Genomic DNA, 15044 nt, shown 5'->3' with positions numbered 1-15044 from the left:
AGGGATGAACATAAGATGACCGGGGTGAGTTGCGCTAGTACCTAAATAGACGAACCTACTCTGTCTTCGGTTTTTGGGAGGGTGCTCATCTTCACGAGAGTACTTGACCCCTTAATCTGAGGTTCAGGCGAAGCTCAAGAGTAATCATAATTGTACATTTGGTAAATTCTCTCTTTTATCCATCGTGATACTAGGTTTCATCTCCAACAAATGGTGGTTATTAGACAAAGTCATATCCCCTGACTGATTGCTGATTGACTTTTGAAGTATTTTTTATTTTTAGGTGTTGGTTTGTTATCACTGAGACTATAATAAAATATCACTATAAATTTTTTGATAAAATATATCGGTCATCATGGCTACATATGACCCTTGTCATCAATCTAGGTGACATCAAGGTCTTCCTCCGCTGAGTCTGGAGGAACAACTAAGCCTTAGTGACCTGGATTTTCCCTCTTCGGGAAATCAGTCTCCAGTGTCTAACACTGAATCACATAACACCTCCCAGGACACTACACTACCTGAGGACTTTTTCACTGAAGGATTTGTACCTCCTTATAATCCTCCCCTCACCGATCCTCTAGGACCAGTGTTGATTCAGGTAGCACCTATACCTACCATGTCTTCAACAGTACCAACATCCAACATCCCCCCTTGTGACTAATGGGTCATGGTATTTTGTGGACAACTTTGGTCCACCATCACTTCCCTCGCCAATAGTCAGTAACACACAACTAATTGGTTACCCTGCTATCTAGACTATGCCAAGTCCGAGCAACCTAGTTACACCTACTATGAGTGGAACCCAGTACATGTCAGTTTCTGCCCCTTTTGTGTTTTCTCCTGGACCTTCGGCTATTGCTCCAAATAGAATTGTTAGCACAAGTCCCTTTAGTAATCCTTTTGGTTGGAACCCTCTGTTAAGTTCAAACCCCCATGCTCAAATGCTAGGGGGCAATGTTCCCAACATGCACATACCAGTCGGGGGCATCACTATTCCCCCTCCGCCTATAGGACAAGTTGGACCATCATTAATCGATTTACCTCCCCCAAGTGGAAATTATTAATGTACCTATGAAAAATCATATGGTTATTGGAATCCCTCAACCCGGTCCCTCTCCATCTATCTAGGCACCCCCTCCTCAACCTCAATTGAGTCAAGGGGCCCCTTTTTATTCTAGGGGCAACCAATCTTTTCCCCCCAGCCTAATATCCCTTCTGGAAAACCGTCGTATATGATTGTTCCTCCACAACAAGGAGGTTATTATCCAGTAAATCCTATGTATCATGTTGGTAACAATATGATGGGTGGACCCCAGGGTCCTTCTAGTCATTCTTCATCACCTTGGACAAACTCGAGGGCACCAAACAATTTGCCTTTTTTGGAAACACTCGATATCCCCGATGTGTGTAAATTGACTAATGACCCCATCTACCATAACTTACATTGGCCCCCAATCCCACACAAAATACATGTCGACATCTTGAATTTTGAAGGGAAACAGGGGGATGATTCGGGTACACACGTCACCACTTACCATTTATGGTGTGTATCGAACTCCATGTTGGTTGACAATATCCGGCTCTAGCTCTTCCCCCGCATGCTTACTGGCAATTCCAACAAGTGGTACATTGAGTTACCATGCACATCAGTTAATACCTTTGTGCCCTGGCAATGAAATTTTTAAATCACTTTCAGCTTCCCATCTGCTACAAAACCGGAACGGAACTTCTTACTACCTTTCACCAAGACACCTCCGCCCGCATCTCTGATCACATTCATGAATGGAGACGTAGGTGGCGGCTAGTCAAGACCCCCATTCTAGATTACCTGTTAGCAAATTGGTTTTGCAAATCTCTTCTTCCCCAAATTTCCAAGGACATTGCCTTAGGTGGTGTTTACAATGAAGACCAATCCATTCGTCTTGCCCATCACCTAGATTTGATTTATTCACAGTCTGGCACACTATACGACATAATCCCCAATGCCCCCCAAACTTCCAATGCTCTCACTACTCAACAACCTGGCATGCATGTGACTCTCTCATTGGCTCTGCCTTTGGGGCTGTTGTAAAACAACTTAGCGAGTATGTTGCTTGGTTGTTTTTCAATACCACTACTTCTACCCAATCGGCTACTCTTCCAACCATTGTGATCAACTTTGTGCAGTCTACACAAAAACCTAGTAAAAAGAACAAGAAGAACAAGAAAAAGACCTATTCTTCTGAAGAGTAGATCGCTATGCAATCGAACCCTAGACAGAAAGCTACTACAAAATCTAACAGCAGAAAGGACAAAGTTGTTAAGTTCCCTTGAAAAATCTTTGCAGAAGACCATATGACACACAAATGTCTGTGTCTCAAAGAATGCATAGACCTTCTTGATCAAAAGGACACTGACTAGACCCCAACGGTCCTACATAACCCTTTCCCTATTCAATAGCAGCAACATATTATTACGAACTCCCCTCAACCCCCATAGGGGGGCAACGACACTTCAAACCATCCTTCCTCTGTTGAAGGATCATCGACCCTCTACAAGTACTTTGAAATGGTTGATCTTCAAACGCGAGCCAAAACTTATGGAGCTCTAGTCACTAATGCTTAGGATGCTACCTCGAGTTCAAATCCACCACCACCTAACGATCTTCATATCGAAAGGCCTATTGTTGATCTTGTAATTATCCCCCCAAAAGGGGCACTTCATTGCACAACCCATAATACTTCTGCATGTGCTTCCCAGAACTACAATATTGTAGAAGATTTGGTGCAAGCACCGTCAGCTATGTCGGCACGCGAAGTATTGCAAACATGTCCAGCACAATGAAAAGATTTACTTTCGGTCATTGGTGGGGTTGACCCTTAGGATTCCATGCTAGAAATATTTGACATTGAGAAATGTAAACCTCACCTTTCCCACCTACTTGTATTTCAGGTGCAGGTTTTTTCAAAAGGAAAAAGTGTCCATAGAATGGTCATTGATGAAGGTGCTTCAACCTGCGTCATGTCTAATTCATGTTGGCTCACCTTGGGTTCTCCAACCCTCTCACTGTCATAGAATTCCCTTAAAGAATTTGATGGCCATACATTCATCCAAAAAGGATACCTTGCAATATACTCCATCACTATGGGTGGGAAAACAATAACGGTAGACATTTAAGTCATAGATCGTCATCTCGACTATAATCTACTTTTGGGCCGCAGTTGGTCTTATGCCATGATTTTCATTGTGTCTTTGGTCTTTCACCTCATCCTCTTTCCATTGGATGGGAGAATAGTCACAGTGGACTAACTGTCCTTCTATACCCTAGATTATTCCCCGTTACCTAGCGACACCATACCCTTAGTGGGTGGCATACCTTACTCTTACGTCAGTGTTGGTGTTGGTCTTTTGAAGGGTTCTTCCCTGATGGGTTAATTTTTCTCCCATTTCCCGAGGTTCTACAGATAGTTTCTATGGTCTCCATTATTCCTCATGACCCAACCAATCCCTGGATCCTCCCAACCCCTTCTGACATTGACTCTTATGGAGAACAAATGTCACAGTCACCAGTCGAATTGGCTTATCAAGTCATTCAATCTGCATCTGATTCTTCTGTCACTTTGGTTATGACCAATGATACCATATCCTCTCCCATAATGGCTCCCTCTAATTATCTCCTCGATGAAGTCCTACCTATGGACAAAGTTATTCGAGATATCTTGTCTTTAGAGGAGAAACCTTGGGAAATCTCTCACCATCGCACTTCTATATTGGATTTCGATGCAACATCTGTAAAAATATTTCCTTTTGAGCCACCTGAGGTTGTTCCATCGATTTATATGACTATCCAAAATCTGGATTCAGAAGGGAACTTGGGCAATCTTTCAAAGACTATGCTCATCGATATCTCAGTCAAAACAAGGATCTTGGAAAACATTCAGATTGAAGCTAACTGCAATCCTGAGGAACTTGCGAGCTTTACCTTCCCTATTAAGGATGTATGTGATGTTTTCCCTTGGTCTTATGAGGAAATGATCGACATAGATCCTTCTATTGATGAGCATGAGATCAAGAAGTTACGAGCATTCTTTTTATGCTATTTTTCATTCTCCTAACCGAAAAACGTCAAGTCTACTTATTTGGGCTCGTTAAACTACTACAAAGAAGATATGAGCATGTTCTTTTTTGGGACTTTTTCTCGCTCTTGAACTGAAAAATCCCCAGGTATTGTGTTCGAGCTCGTAAAACTCCTACGAAGATGATATAAGCACTTTCTTTTTGGGACCTTTTCTCACTCTTGAACTAAAAAAAATCCCTGAGTTATCTTTTTCGAACTCGTAAATTTTTTACGAAAAAGACATGAGCAACTATTTTATCTCTTTTTCCTCGCTCTTTAAACTGAAAAATGAATATCAAGTTTTCTTCATCTGACTTGTCAAATTTTTAAGAAGATCTATTGATTTTTTATTTGTGTGAATCATTAAAATTTCACGAAGAATATCGATTTTACTCTGTCCCCTTGTACTTGTAAAAAAACGAGGAAAACCTCTATTGAGCATAGGTTTATCACTTTATCCGAACTCAATAGAATAACTTATGGAAAAGGAATTGTGTTGGGTCTATTATTAAACCTTTGTCGCACCCGGTTATCAACCATGACAAAGGGACCCCCCTTGGAGTTGCTCTTTAAGATCTTTTCAAACTCTCTAAATATGAAAAGACCACCGAGTTTACCCGTCTGGACTTGTTAAACTTAATTAGATGGGGAAAAATTGGACAACACAGTGACTCAATATCTGTATTCAGAAGGATTTTTTGGTAGCAGTTGTTCCCTTGAACATGGCACTCCCTCAACAAACCTCTTTTGTCAGCCTCTCAAATGAACCTTACCATCCTATGAGTTTAGCCTTTATACTCTAATGTTCCTGCATCCCTGTATCCTAACACTCTTTGGTGTTCATGAGTCTATGCTTCCTGGTAAACCTTTGTGTCATGCCTTCTATTGTTCAAGGGATCCACCTATCCTCTGCTTCATGTATCAACCATCGATCATATACTTCCATCATGCCCTCCGTCTATTTGACCCATTGCTCAAAATTTATCTCCAAAACAAATCATTCTTGTCCTGTTTCGTGTCGAATGATGTAGGACACCTTATTGCCTACATTTCAACAAGGATCTTCCTATCAAATTCAACAGTCTATCTAGGAAGCAAATCCAGAAACATATCAGTACCCTGGGACTTGTAAACATTAGTGGAAAGTTACCTTGTGTTTGATTGGGGGTTTTCATCATTGGCCATCCTCGCATTTGTTAACAGTTTTCATTATTGACTGGTAATCAGAAGATTTCTCACATGTTCGACATCAAATCCTTTATTCACATGTGCAGAAATATGTTGTTCAAATAAAGTGGCAACCAAGACCTTGGGTAGAGGCCTGCATCACTCATCCTTGTTTCCTCTCCCAAGCTGCGGATATTGTTTTTAGAGACAACTCATCAGGATGATCATAGTATGACATAGTTCCACATTGTGCTTATCAATGGACATGATCGTCATACCTCTTTTGAGAAATCACTTTGACATAGCTACTGAGCAATGCCCGACTCAGGACGTGTGGTTTGTTTTAGGTTTCCCACAGTCCTAAAGCTCTGATCCTCTCTCTCTTTTTCCAAACAAAATTTATAAAGTATTTCGGCCATTGGCTACGCCTCTGAAATCACACTTTAGGGTGCATCTGTTATACAGGAAAATGACCTCCTCATCAACTCAAAGGAGAAAGACAGTCTGGTTAAAGACATTACGTAATTCACAGGCCTATTTGCCAAGGTAATGCACCCTAGAAACAAGAAAGAAGAGTTATAATTCTCTGTATGTACTAGCCAAGGGCGTTAGTCCCTAGGTTAGCTCGTTGTTTTGCCTAAAGGGTAGCATTACCCAATATTTGTGATATTCTGGAGGCCAAAGAGCAGGTTGACTGACTGACACTCCGCTTTTCACTCAAATTTCAGCCTGAAAAGAAAGAGACATGTACCTCCGACCTAACTAAGGATATTTCCATTCCTAACGAACTTTCATGGAAAGGGAAAGAGCAATAAAGTGAGGAAACATCCTAGCTTTTGCCTCAATGGAACTCATAAGAGAATTAGCAAGGATAAGCCTCTCATCATCTATATATTAGAGGCTTAGGCATTATGAAGGAGGTTGAATGATTGTCAAATGATTGTCGAAACTCTGTATGAGATATAGTTATTTGCTACCAAGAGAGAGAGAGAGAGAGAGAGAGAGAGAGAGAGGAGCTTGAGGACTAGAGGAAGCTTGATCAAACCATAATGGTTGTAATCATTCTTCTTCAGTCCCATAATATAGTTTTTTTGTTGTGTTGTCTACTTGATGGTGTTGATGTCATGTTTATTTACATGCTGATTCAATACTATAACTTATAAGTAGCTTATATGCATGATTGTTTCATATCTTTATGTATTAATGTTTTAATTATGAAAGTTTATATATTGTAGGATTACTCTTCGTCTTGTCTATGTGTAGGTACTGATCTAGGAGCTAGCAGAGGGGTCTTCCGCTTTGCTACATTGGGTTCTCCGGCAACACTCACCAAGGACTGAGCTAATCTCTCCTCTTCCTCTTTGTTAATCATACATTGATATAGATATGTATATGCTTCTTTGTGATGGCTGCAGTTAATCTGAAATGGTTTGCCTAGGATGCCAAGAAGATCCTTGAGGGTATTCCAACCACAACCACCCGTGCAATAATCCCTATAACACCTAGATCAAAGAGTAATTATACTGAGAGAATTTTTTTTAAAGGATAAAAGTTTAGCTCATTTCAGATCTTAGCCTAAGACAACTTGATACTTTCAAGGGGACACTAAAATTGCAATAACTTTTAACTATGGTTTATAAAATCATCATTATTGTGCACACTAGCGTAGATCCATCTTAAATATAGATTTACAAAGTTCTGAGAGGGATCAAGTTCAAAGTTAAGATGGATCTAAGCTAGTACCCATTCGTTCCAATAATGAATTTCCTTAAGCCTTTAAATAGGCTTCATCATTAAAAATATCATAAGCAAAATCATAGGTTGTCAATATTTGGAGCCCAAAAACTGCCAATGGTAAATTATTAATTTTATTTTATTTTATTTGACGGAGTCAAAATGTTTGGGTCTACATTAAATCTCTTCCAGAGTAGCCTAGAGAGAGCCTATTGGTGCAAAAATCATGAAAAGTACCTTTTGAAAAAATATGCACATAAACAAAAAAAAAGAAGAAGATTTTTTAAAGTTATTTAGACATGCGCGCGCGCATGTATAATCACTTTCTATTTTCTTTTAATTTGAATATATATATATATATATATATATATATATATATATATATATATATATATATATGTATGTATAACAAAATTGGAAAAAATAAAAATATATTTAACTAATAAAAATAAAAAATTCAACTGATGTATTAAAAACAAACATAAATAATTAAAAAACGTGTGTATATATATAATTAAAAGGAAAAAAATAAAACACAAAGCATATGATAGAAAACAGTGCATGAGGGGCAATGTTATACCATAATATCACATTTTTTAAATTATATATATATATATATAGAACCGTGGCCGATTAGCGGAAGAAGAGAAGAATGAGACCGTCGGAGGCCGTAGGGTTCGATCCAGGGCAAACTAGGCCGATGGCCTAGGATGCTGCAGACCGGAAAGCAGTAGGATGACAAGGACTTGATAGTACGGGGTGGGGCAGCTGGCTGATCCACCGAGGCAGAGGACGCTTAAGCCGGTTTAGGAAGGGACAGCTGGGCTTTCATACAGTAGTTTTTTCTCGGAACGGTTTCGCTCTATCTCAAACAGGGTTTGTCTTTGTTGGTATATCCATTTTGGAGAGCTAGCGGTTGACGTTCCCAGGCGGTTTCAGGAAAGAGCAGCAGGTAACGGGCCGCTAGCGGTGTCAGTATTACTCGTTTTTTATTGCAGTTTATAACCATGGTGAAACCTAGAGAGGCAGTTGACCTAGACCCTGCACCGGAAGACATCCTGTCGGTTTGGGGAAAGGAGGTTAATGCCCAGAATATTGTCAAGTTTTTCGGGCCAGTTGGCAGTCATGCACCTGCTGATTTCACTGTGGAAGGTTCGTGGAGTAACAAAGCTTCAAAAGGTCTGTTGGAGGAAAGCTTGGAGCTGGCTGGTTTGCACAACAAAGGAGGAAGGGACTCCACAGATTCAGGCTTTCTGGAGAAGGACTACCAGCTGAAGGAGAAACCCTTCGGCACTCATGTAAGTAAGAACAAAATTCCCTCAAATGCGTTCTGTCTATCTGGAGGGCTTGAGGATATCATAAACTTCAAAGCAAACCAGGGAGTCTGGAGGTCTGTGGGTGGAGGTATAAAGCCCGGAAGTATAGTGACGGAAGGGAGCGGTCAGCAGGCGGTTACCAGGCATCTTATATCAAAAGGAAAACCCAAGCCCAGCTTGGGAGCAGGAGGGAGTAACACGGTTTCCGGCGAGTTTTCGAAGGCTGGGAAGGAAGGACAAAATCTAGTTATTGGCTGGGAGGAAGGGTTTTTAGGTTTTGGCACAGGCAGAAAGGAAGTTTACGACGGCGGCCTCCAGGAAAATATCTCTGATAAGGACGGAAAAACCCTAGCAGATAGTGAGACTGATCCTCAGGTGGTTTTGGACGAGGCGGTCCCAAAATCTCTAGCCAGGGAGGAAGAATCCGGGCAAGAGAGGGCTGGGGGAAAACGGAAAAAGGAGAAACCACTTAAGAAGAAAAAGATCGAAGGAAATCTGGTCCTAGGCATGGACGTTCAGGTCGAGGATGCGTTGGAAGTGGCGGAATGTACGCTAGTGGGTAGAGCTAGAGGAAGGGTTTCCTCTGGCAAATTCTTGAACCAGTGGGCGGAGCAACAGTGGAAGGAGACCCCGGTAAAATCCTTTAGAATTGCAGCGCTTGTGAAGGGTTGGTTCATGGTCAGATTTGAAAACAAGGAAGCGGCGGATTGGGTTGCAGGGAGAAATTGGGCCTTCGGGAATCGTCCAGTCATGTTCAAAAGGTGGTCGCCCCTATTTGATGCAAACAGGGAGAAGGTAGATGAGTTTCCGGTTTGGGTCAGGGCACCCGGCCTGCCTCCTTTCCTGTGGGTAGAATCTGTCTTTAGATCCATTGGGAACCTACTGGGCACCTTCCTGGAAGCAGACATGTCTTTCCTTCACACCCACGAAAGAGCCATGGCCAGAATATTAGTCCGTTTAAATCCAAAAGAAGGGCTGGCGGAATCCATAAATCTGCAGTATAAAGAATATGTTTTCGAGCAACCATTGGATTATGAACATCTTCCTTTTAGATGTCACAGGTGCCATGAATATGGGCATCTGGCAAGGGACTGTCCGCTGGGTAACCGCAGAAGGAGGACTCAGAAAAAAGGTGAGCCGCGGGAGAAGGAAGCGAGGAAAGTCAAGGATATTTCAGCTGAGGATCATCCAGAGGAGAACATTATGGAAGAGACCCAACCCCAGAAGGAAACCCTTGATAGCCAGGTCGGAGAGGAACCGCCAGAAGAAAATGTGATCCAGCGCAGCCCGGAGAAAATAATCATCGAGACTACAAATGAAGCTGCAGACATCTCTGTTGAAGACCCAAACGGTATGCATCTAGACTCAAGTAATACATCTTTACTTTCAGATCCTAAAGATGATTGCTTGAAAGCTGGATCCCCTCTAAAAAATTGTTGCATTGATGATCCTTTAAATATTGAAAACCTTACTGCTGCTATCCCTTCCATTGACCTGAACCGTGAAGATGATTCCCATAATAGATTGAGTCCTGTTTTTTCTTCTCCGGTGTGCCATTATAACCTAAGATCTCTCGACAAAAAACATGGCAGAAAGCTCGAAATCCCTGATCCGGTTGGTGGGTTAGGCCCAACATCGTCTCAGGTCTTCAAAAGGAAGGCCAGAGGCAGAAAATCAAACTTGTCAAAAGCTCAGGTTAAAGCGAAGTTTGATGTGGCTGACGGAAAACAAATGTCTATCCCTGGGGCGCTTAGAGCAGCAAATCCCCTTGAAAATGTTTTAAAATGATCTTTCTATCTTGGAATTGCAGGGGTTTAGCCAGTAAACCCAAAAAACTGGCCCTGAAGGAGTTAATTTCGCGTTACAATCCGGATATCATCTTTCTCCAAGAGACCCTTGGCAGAAGTTCTGAGGTGGAATTTTCTCTTAGGACCTCTCTCCCTGGATGGGTTTTCTTTGCTATAGATGCTGTGGGACATTCGGGCGGTTTGGCTATTGGAGTTAGGGAAGGAAGGATGCAGATTAACAATCATTGGGGAATGGCTCATGTGCTCGGTATAGAGATCCATTCTCCTGAGTTTGGTTTTCCCCTTCTGATCATAAATATCTATGGGCCATGCCAGGGAAGGGAATCCTTTTGGAATGACCTTTTGTCCAAATCTCTTCTGAAAGACAGGAATTTGATTATAGGAGGAGATCTTAACTTTTCACTGGGGAATGCGGAAGCTTGGGGTCCCTCAGCCAGGGAAGATCCACTTTCGGATTTCTTTTCAAATGCCCTCCTCTCTCACAACCTGATAGATGTAAATCTAATCAAAGCAAAACCTACCTGGAGGAATAGAAGAGCAGGGGTGGAGAGAGTGGCAAAGAGATTGGACCGTTTCCTCATTTGTGAAGATCTGGCATCCAGAATTCCAATGTTCAGGCAATGGGTGGGCGAAGGGGGGAATTCAGATCATTTCCCCATCCTAATGGAATTATCAAAACCCCCCAAAAAGCCAGCGGCCCCTTTCAAATTCAATGCTTCCTGGTTGCAAGAGGAATCCTTCAATAAGCTTTTCAGGGACACTTGGAGACATCCGGGCAGAACTTCCTTGGAGAACAAAGGAGCCCTTTTTATGGAAAACTTAAAAAGACTCAAAAAAGCTACCATGGAATGGGCAAAAGATAGAAAGCAAAAGCAGAATGAGGAACTCTCCAAAATTGATGTTGAACTGCGGGCTTTGGAGGAACCTGAGGCAGATGGGTATGCTACTCAGGAGTCAAAAGAAAAAATTCTGATGCTTGAGAAACGCAGAGGAAAGCTCCTATTAGACAGAGAAGAGGAATGGAGGCTAAAAAGCAGGGCGATCTGGTTAAGAGCTGGGGACGAAAATACAAAATTTTTCCATAATTATGCAAAAGGACGGAAAAATGCAAACACAATATGGAAGCTAAAGGATCTAGAGGGCAGAGAAGCTACCTCTTTTGAGGCTCTATCAAATATGGGAAAGACTCACTTTCAGAATCTGTTTACTGAACAAGGAGGGATAACATTAGCAGAAGTAATCAGAACAGCTCAATGTTTTCCCCGTTTTGTGGAGGAGGAGGAAGCAGAAGACTTAATCAGAGAAGTGTCTAAGGAGGAAGTGGAAAGCATTGTAAAATCAATGGCAAAAGATAAAAGCCCGGGTCCGGACGGGTGGACTATTGAGCTTTTCCACCATTTTTTTGAATCGATTGGAGCAGAACTAACAGAGGTGGTGGAAGAATCGAGGAGGAAAGGCGAGATATATTCTCCTTTTAATGCAACTTTTATAGCTCTTATTCCAAAAAAGGAGGACCCGGACTCTTTTGAAGATTTCAGGCCTATTTCGCTGTGCAACTGTGTTTATAAGATCATTGCAAAAATTATAGCTGTCCGCCTAAAACCGATCCTGTCAAAATGCATATCAAGTGAACAGTTTGGATTCTTAGACGGTCGACAAATCCATGAAGCCATAGGGGTGGCTCAGGAGACAATTCACAACTTGAGACAATCAAATAAGAAAGGGGCTGTGATTAAAATTGATTTATCCAAAGCATATGACAGGATCAGCTGGACATATCTCAGGATGTTGTTGACCCATCTGGGGTTCAATCTGGAGTTTATAAATTGGATTATGGGATGTGTAACCAGTGTAAGTTTTGCAGTCCTAATTAATGGGGCTTCTTCACAATTTTTCAAAGGACAAAGGGGACTGAGACAGGGATGCCCTCTATCGCCATTGCTTTTTCTCCTAGTGGCAGAGGGTCTAAGTAGACTGATCTTGGAAGCCAGAAGAACAGGTTTGGTTAGAGGTTTGGAAGTTGCTGTAAATATGTTCATTACTCACCTCCTTTTTGTAGATGATATTTTATTATTTACAAATGGGAGCTTGAATGAAATTAAAGAACTAAAAAGCATTCTTGATCTGTTCATGAAAGCCACAGGGATGCAAATAAACCTCAGGAAGTCTCAGTTAATAATGGAAGGTTTCAATAGACATGAAAAGATCCAGATCTCATCTATTCTGCCCTTTGAGGTCTATAATATGGAGAGTCCTTTTAAGTACTTGGGTTTCTGGCTGAAGCCAAATGCATACAATAAGCAGGACTGGAACTGGCTGGTGGCCAAAATAGAAGCAAAAATCACTCATTGGAGTTACAAGTGGCTATCTAGGGCTGGCAGGCTGACCCTAGTGAACTCAGTACTGCAAGCCATGCCAGTGTTCTGGGCAGCCTTGACTTGGATTCCAAAAGGGATTCTTCACAAGATAAAAAAGATCTGCAGTAGATTCTTATGGTCAGGGTCAAAGGAGGACTCTGTTCTTCCCTGGGTTGCTTGGGAGAAAATTGCAAAGCCAAAAGATTGGGGAGGATGGGGAATAAAAAATCTTTATGATTTCAGTGTCTCCCTGGCAGCCAAATCCGGATGGAGGATCATCAGTTCTGAGAATTTGTGGACAAGAGTGGTGAAGAGAAAGTACATAGATCCTGTTCCTCTGGAAGAATGGATCCGTAACCCAAATAAGAAAGGAAGGAATGTTTCAGTGGTTTGGAAAGCCACTACTGAGGCATTTAAAATCATAGAACAAGGATTGGCATGGCAGGTAGGAAACGGAGAAAATTTGAGGATAGGCAGGGATCCTTGGGTGGGTTGCAATGAAATGTTTGCTTTGTCCCCAGGACTGATCAGACACTTGGAATCAAAGGGCATCATATTTTTAAATCAAATAGAGAAAATAGGTCAGTCCACTATATGGGGGCAAGCATGGAAATCTGGAGAAGAATTAGAGCTTAGACCCCTTTGGTGGAATGAGTGGCAGGTTTTCATCCAGGAACTTACCAGATCCAATGTAAGATTAAAGGATAGACCAGAAATTTTGGTATGGGCCCATGCAGACTCAGGAGCCTACTCCCCAAAGGCCGGTTATAAGTTCTTAATGTCGAAAAAAGGATGGGAAGAACCAGAATGGTGGTCAAAATCTCTGCTGAAATTAAAATGTCCAAAAAAAGCTAGATTATTCTTTTGGTGTGTGTTAAAAAAGAGAATTCCAACATGGGATATCCTCCAATCTAGATATAAACAAGGACCTGGAAGATGTCCCTTATGTATAGCTGACTCGGAGACTATCACTCATCTATTTCTAGTTTGTCCATTTGTAAAAAAGGTTTGGGAAGAGGTGCAAAAGTTATTAAAGAAACAATTAAGCTGGGAAGGGGAAAACTTATCTGTGGCATGGGAAAATTGGTGGAGACTTAGCTCAGAAGGGAATATGAGAAACCTTCCGCCCATCATCTGCTGGGGGGTTTGGATAGCAAGAAACAGAAGCATTTTTACTGACAGATCTCCCTCAGCTGAATCTATTGCTATCCAGAGTACAGCCATACTGTCCAGCATCCCTGAACCAGAGGAGTCAAGAAAATCGACTCAGAGCAGGGAAGAACAAATCAGAGCTGGGATCCCTTGGGCCTACTTTGATGGGGCTTCTCAGAATAACGCAGCTGGGGTAGGGATAATCATCCACTTAAATAATTCACACTCTTTAAAAGCCTCCGTGGGCCTTGGAACTGGATCAAACAATTTCGCTGAACTTTCTGCATTAAAATTTCTTTTATGTTGGCTTATCCACAGAAATATCTTCACTGTTCAGATATTTGGGGACTCTTTGAATGTTGTGAAATGGGTAAATGGTAAAAGTAGATGTCATAATTACTTGTTGAGACCGATATTAGAAGAGATCCTCAATTTAAAACTCTCTTTTAATGTGTTTTCAATTGAACATATCTACAGGGACCGAAATGAAGAAGCGGACAGGCTTTCTAAAGATGGTCTACAGCAAGCTATGGGCGTTTGGAAATTAACTGAGCAAGTTCATGAACAGATCCGGGTGTCGGATCATCCTCCTTATGCTTAAATCCCAAATTTCCTGCTGTTTAGAGTTATTTTTGGTACTTTCAATATTGTATATAGCTGTTGTGGAAAACGTTTGATACAGACTTTGTTACGGGACAGTTTAATTTTTGTTTGCCTATGCGTTTATACAGGATATCTTGTTTTCCTTTTTGTGGGTTGTTTTCCTCTATGAGGAGACCCACGAATGGAAACTTGACCTGTGAAAGCGCGTCTCTGCTGGTCTTTTTGAAAAAAGGACTGTGTTTTGTGATCTGCCGGAATGGTGAATGAACTGTTCGGACTCAGGGGAACAGTGCCTTGTTTTTCTCAGATTGTACAGAGGAGACAGTTTACTTCTCTGGGGCTGCTGTGGTGTTCATCCCTACAGCATACTGAATGCTTTGCATCTGCTTGTAACTTTTTATCTATCTTATATAAAAAGTTCGTTTTTTTTCTTTGGATATATATATATATATATATTCAAGTTTATGTGTTTTTTAATTAAGTTTTATTTATTTGATTATTTTTTTTATAATTTTATTTATTTAATATTTATTTTATTTTATAATTTTTAAAATTAAAATTTCTATTTTATATATTTTTAAAAGTATGTTAATGGTTTTTTATTTTTTATTTTTATTTTTTAATTTAATTTTTTCAAAATATTTTATTATTATTTTTATTTAAGGTTTTATTTTGATATTTTTGAATTTTTAAAAGTGTTTTTTTTAATTGTTTTTTAGTTTGGTAAGATATTATATATATATATATATATATATATATATATATATATATATATATATATATATATATATATATATATATATGAATG

At 40.7% G+C, this 15044-nt stretch overlaps 1 protein-coding gene across 1 annotated transcript; it reads left to right on the top strand.

Moving 5' to 3' along the window:
• The first annotated feature begins 8007 nt into the window (after positions 1–8007).
• On the top strand, positions 8008–14234 carry LOC149173722 (uncharacterized). The gene is made up of 4 exons (XM_089426806.1): positions 8008–10022; positions 10127–13826; positions 13952–14010; positions 14111–14234. The coding sequence occupies exons 1-4, from the start codon at positions 8008–8010 to the stop codon at positions 14232–14234; spliced, it is 5898 nt and encodes a 1965-aa protein (XP_089282932.1).
• The last annotated feature ends 810 nt before the right edge of the window (positions 14235–15044 follow it).

The sequence above is a fragment of the Pinus tabuliformis genome, chromosome 4_2, assembly GCF_031772625.1.
Source record: "Pinus tabuliformis cultivar Carrire ecotype Pingquan chromosome 4_2, CPIR1, whole genome shotgun sequence".
NCBI classification, from domain to species: Eukaryota; Viridiplantae; Streptophyta; class Pinopsida; order Pinales; family Pinaceae; genus Pinus; species Pinus tabuliformis.
This window is presented reverse-complemented; position numbering and strand designations above follow the sequence as displayed.

Bases quoted from the DNA above. Each gene is read 5' to 3' on its own strand.
- LOC149173722 (XM_089426806.1), top strand. From the start codon at position 8,008: ATGGTGAAACCTAGAGAGGCAGTTGACCTAGACCCTGCACCGGAAGAC. The intron at 10,023-10,126 runs GTTTGATGTGGC...TTGGAATTGCAG, and splicing joins AAAGCTCAGGTTAAAGCGAA to GGGTTTAGCCAGTAAACCCA. The intron at 14,011-14,110 runs GTAAAAGTAGAT...ACATATCTACAG, and splicing joins TGTTGTGAAATGGGTAAATG to GGACCGAAATGAAGAAGCGG.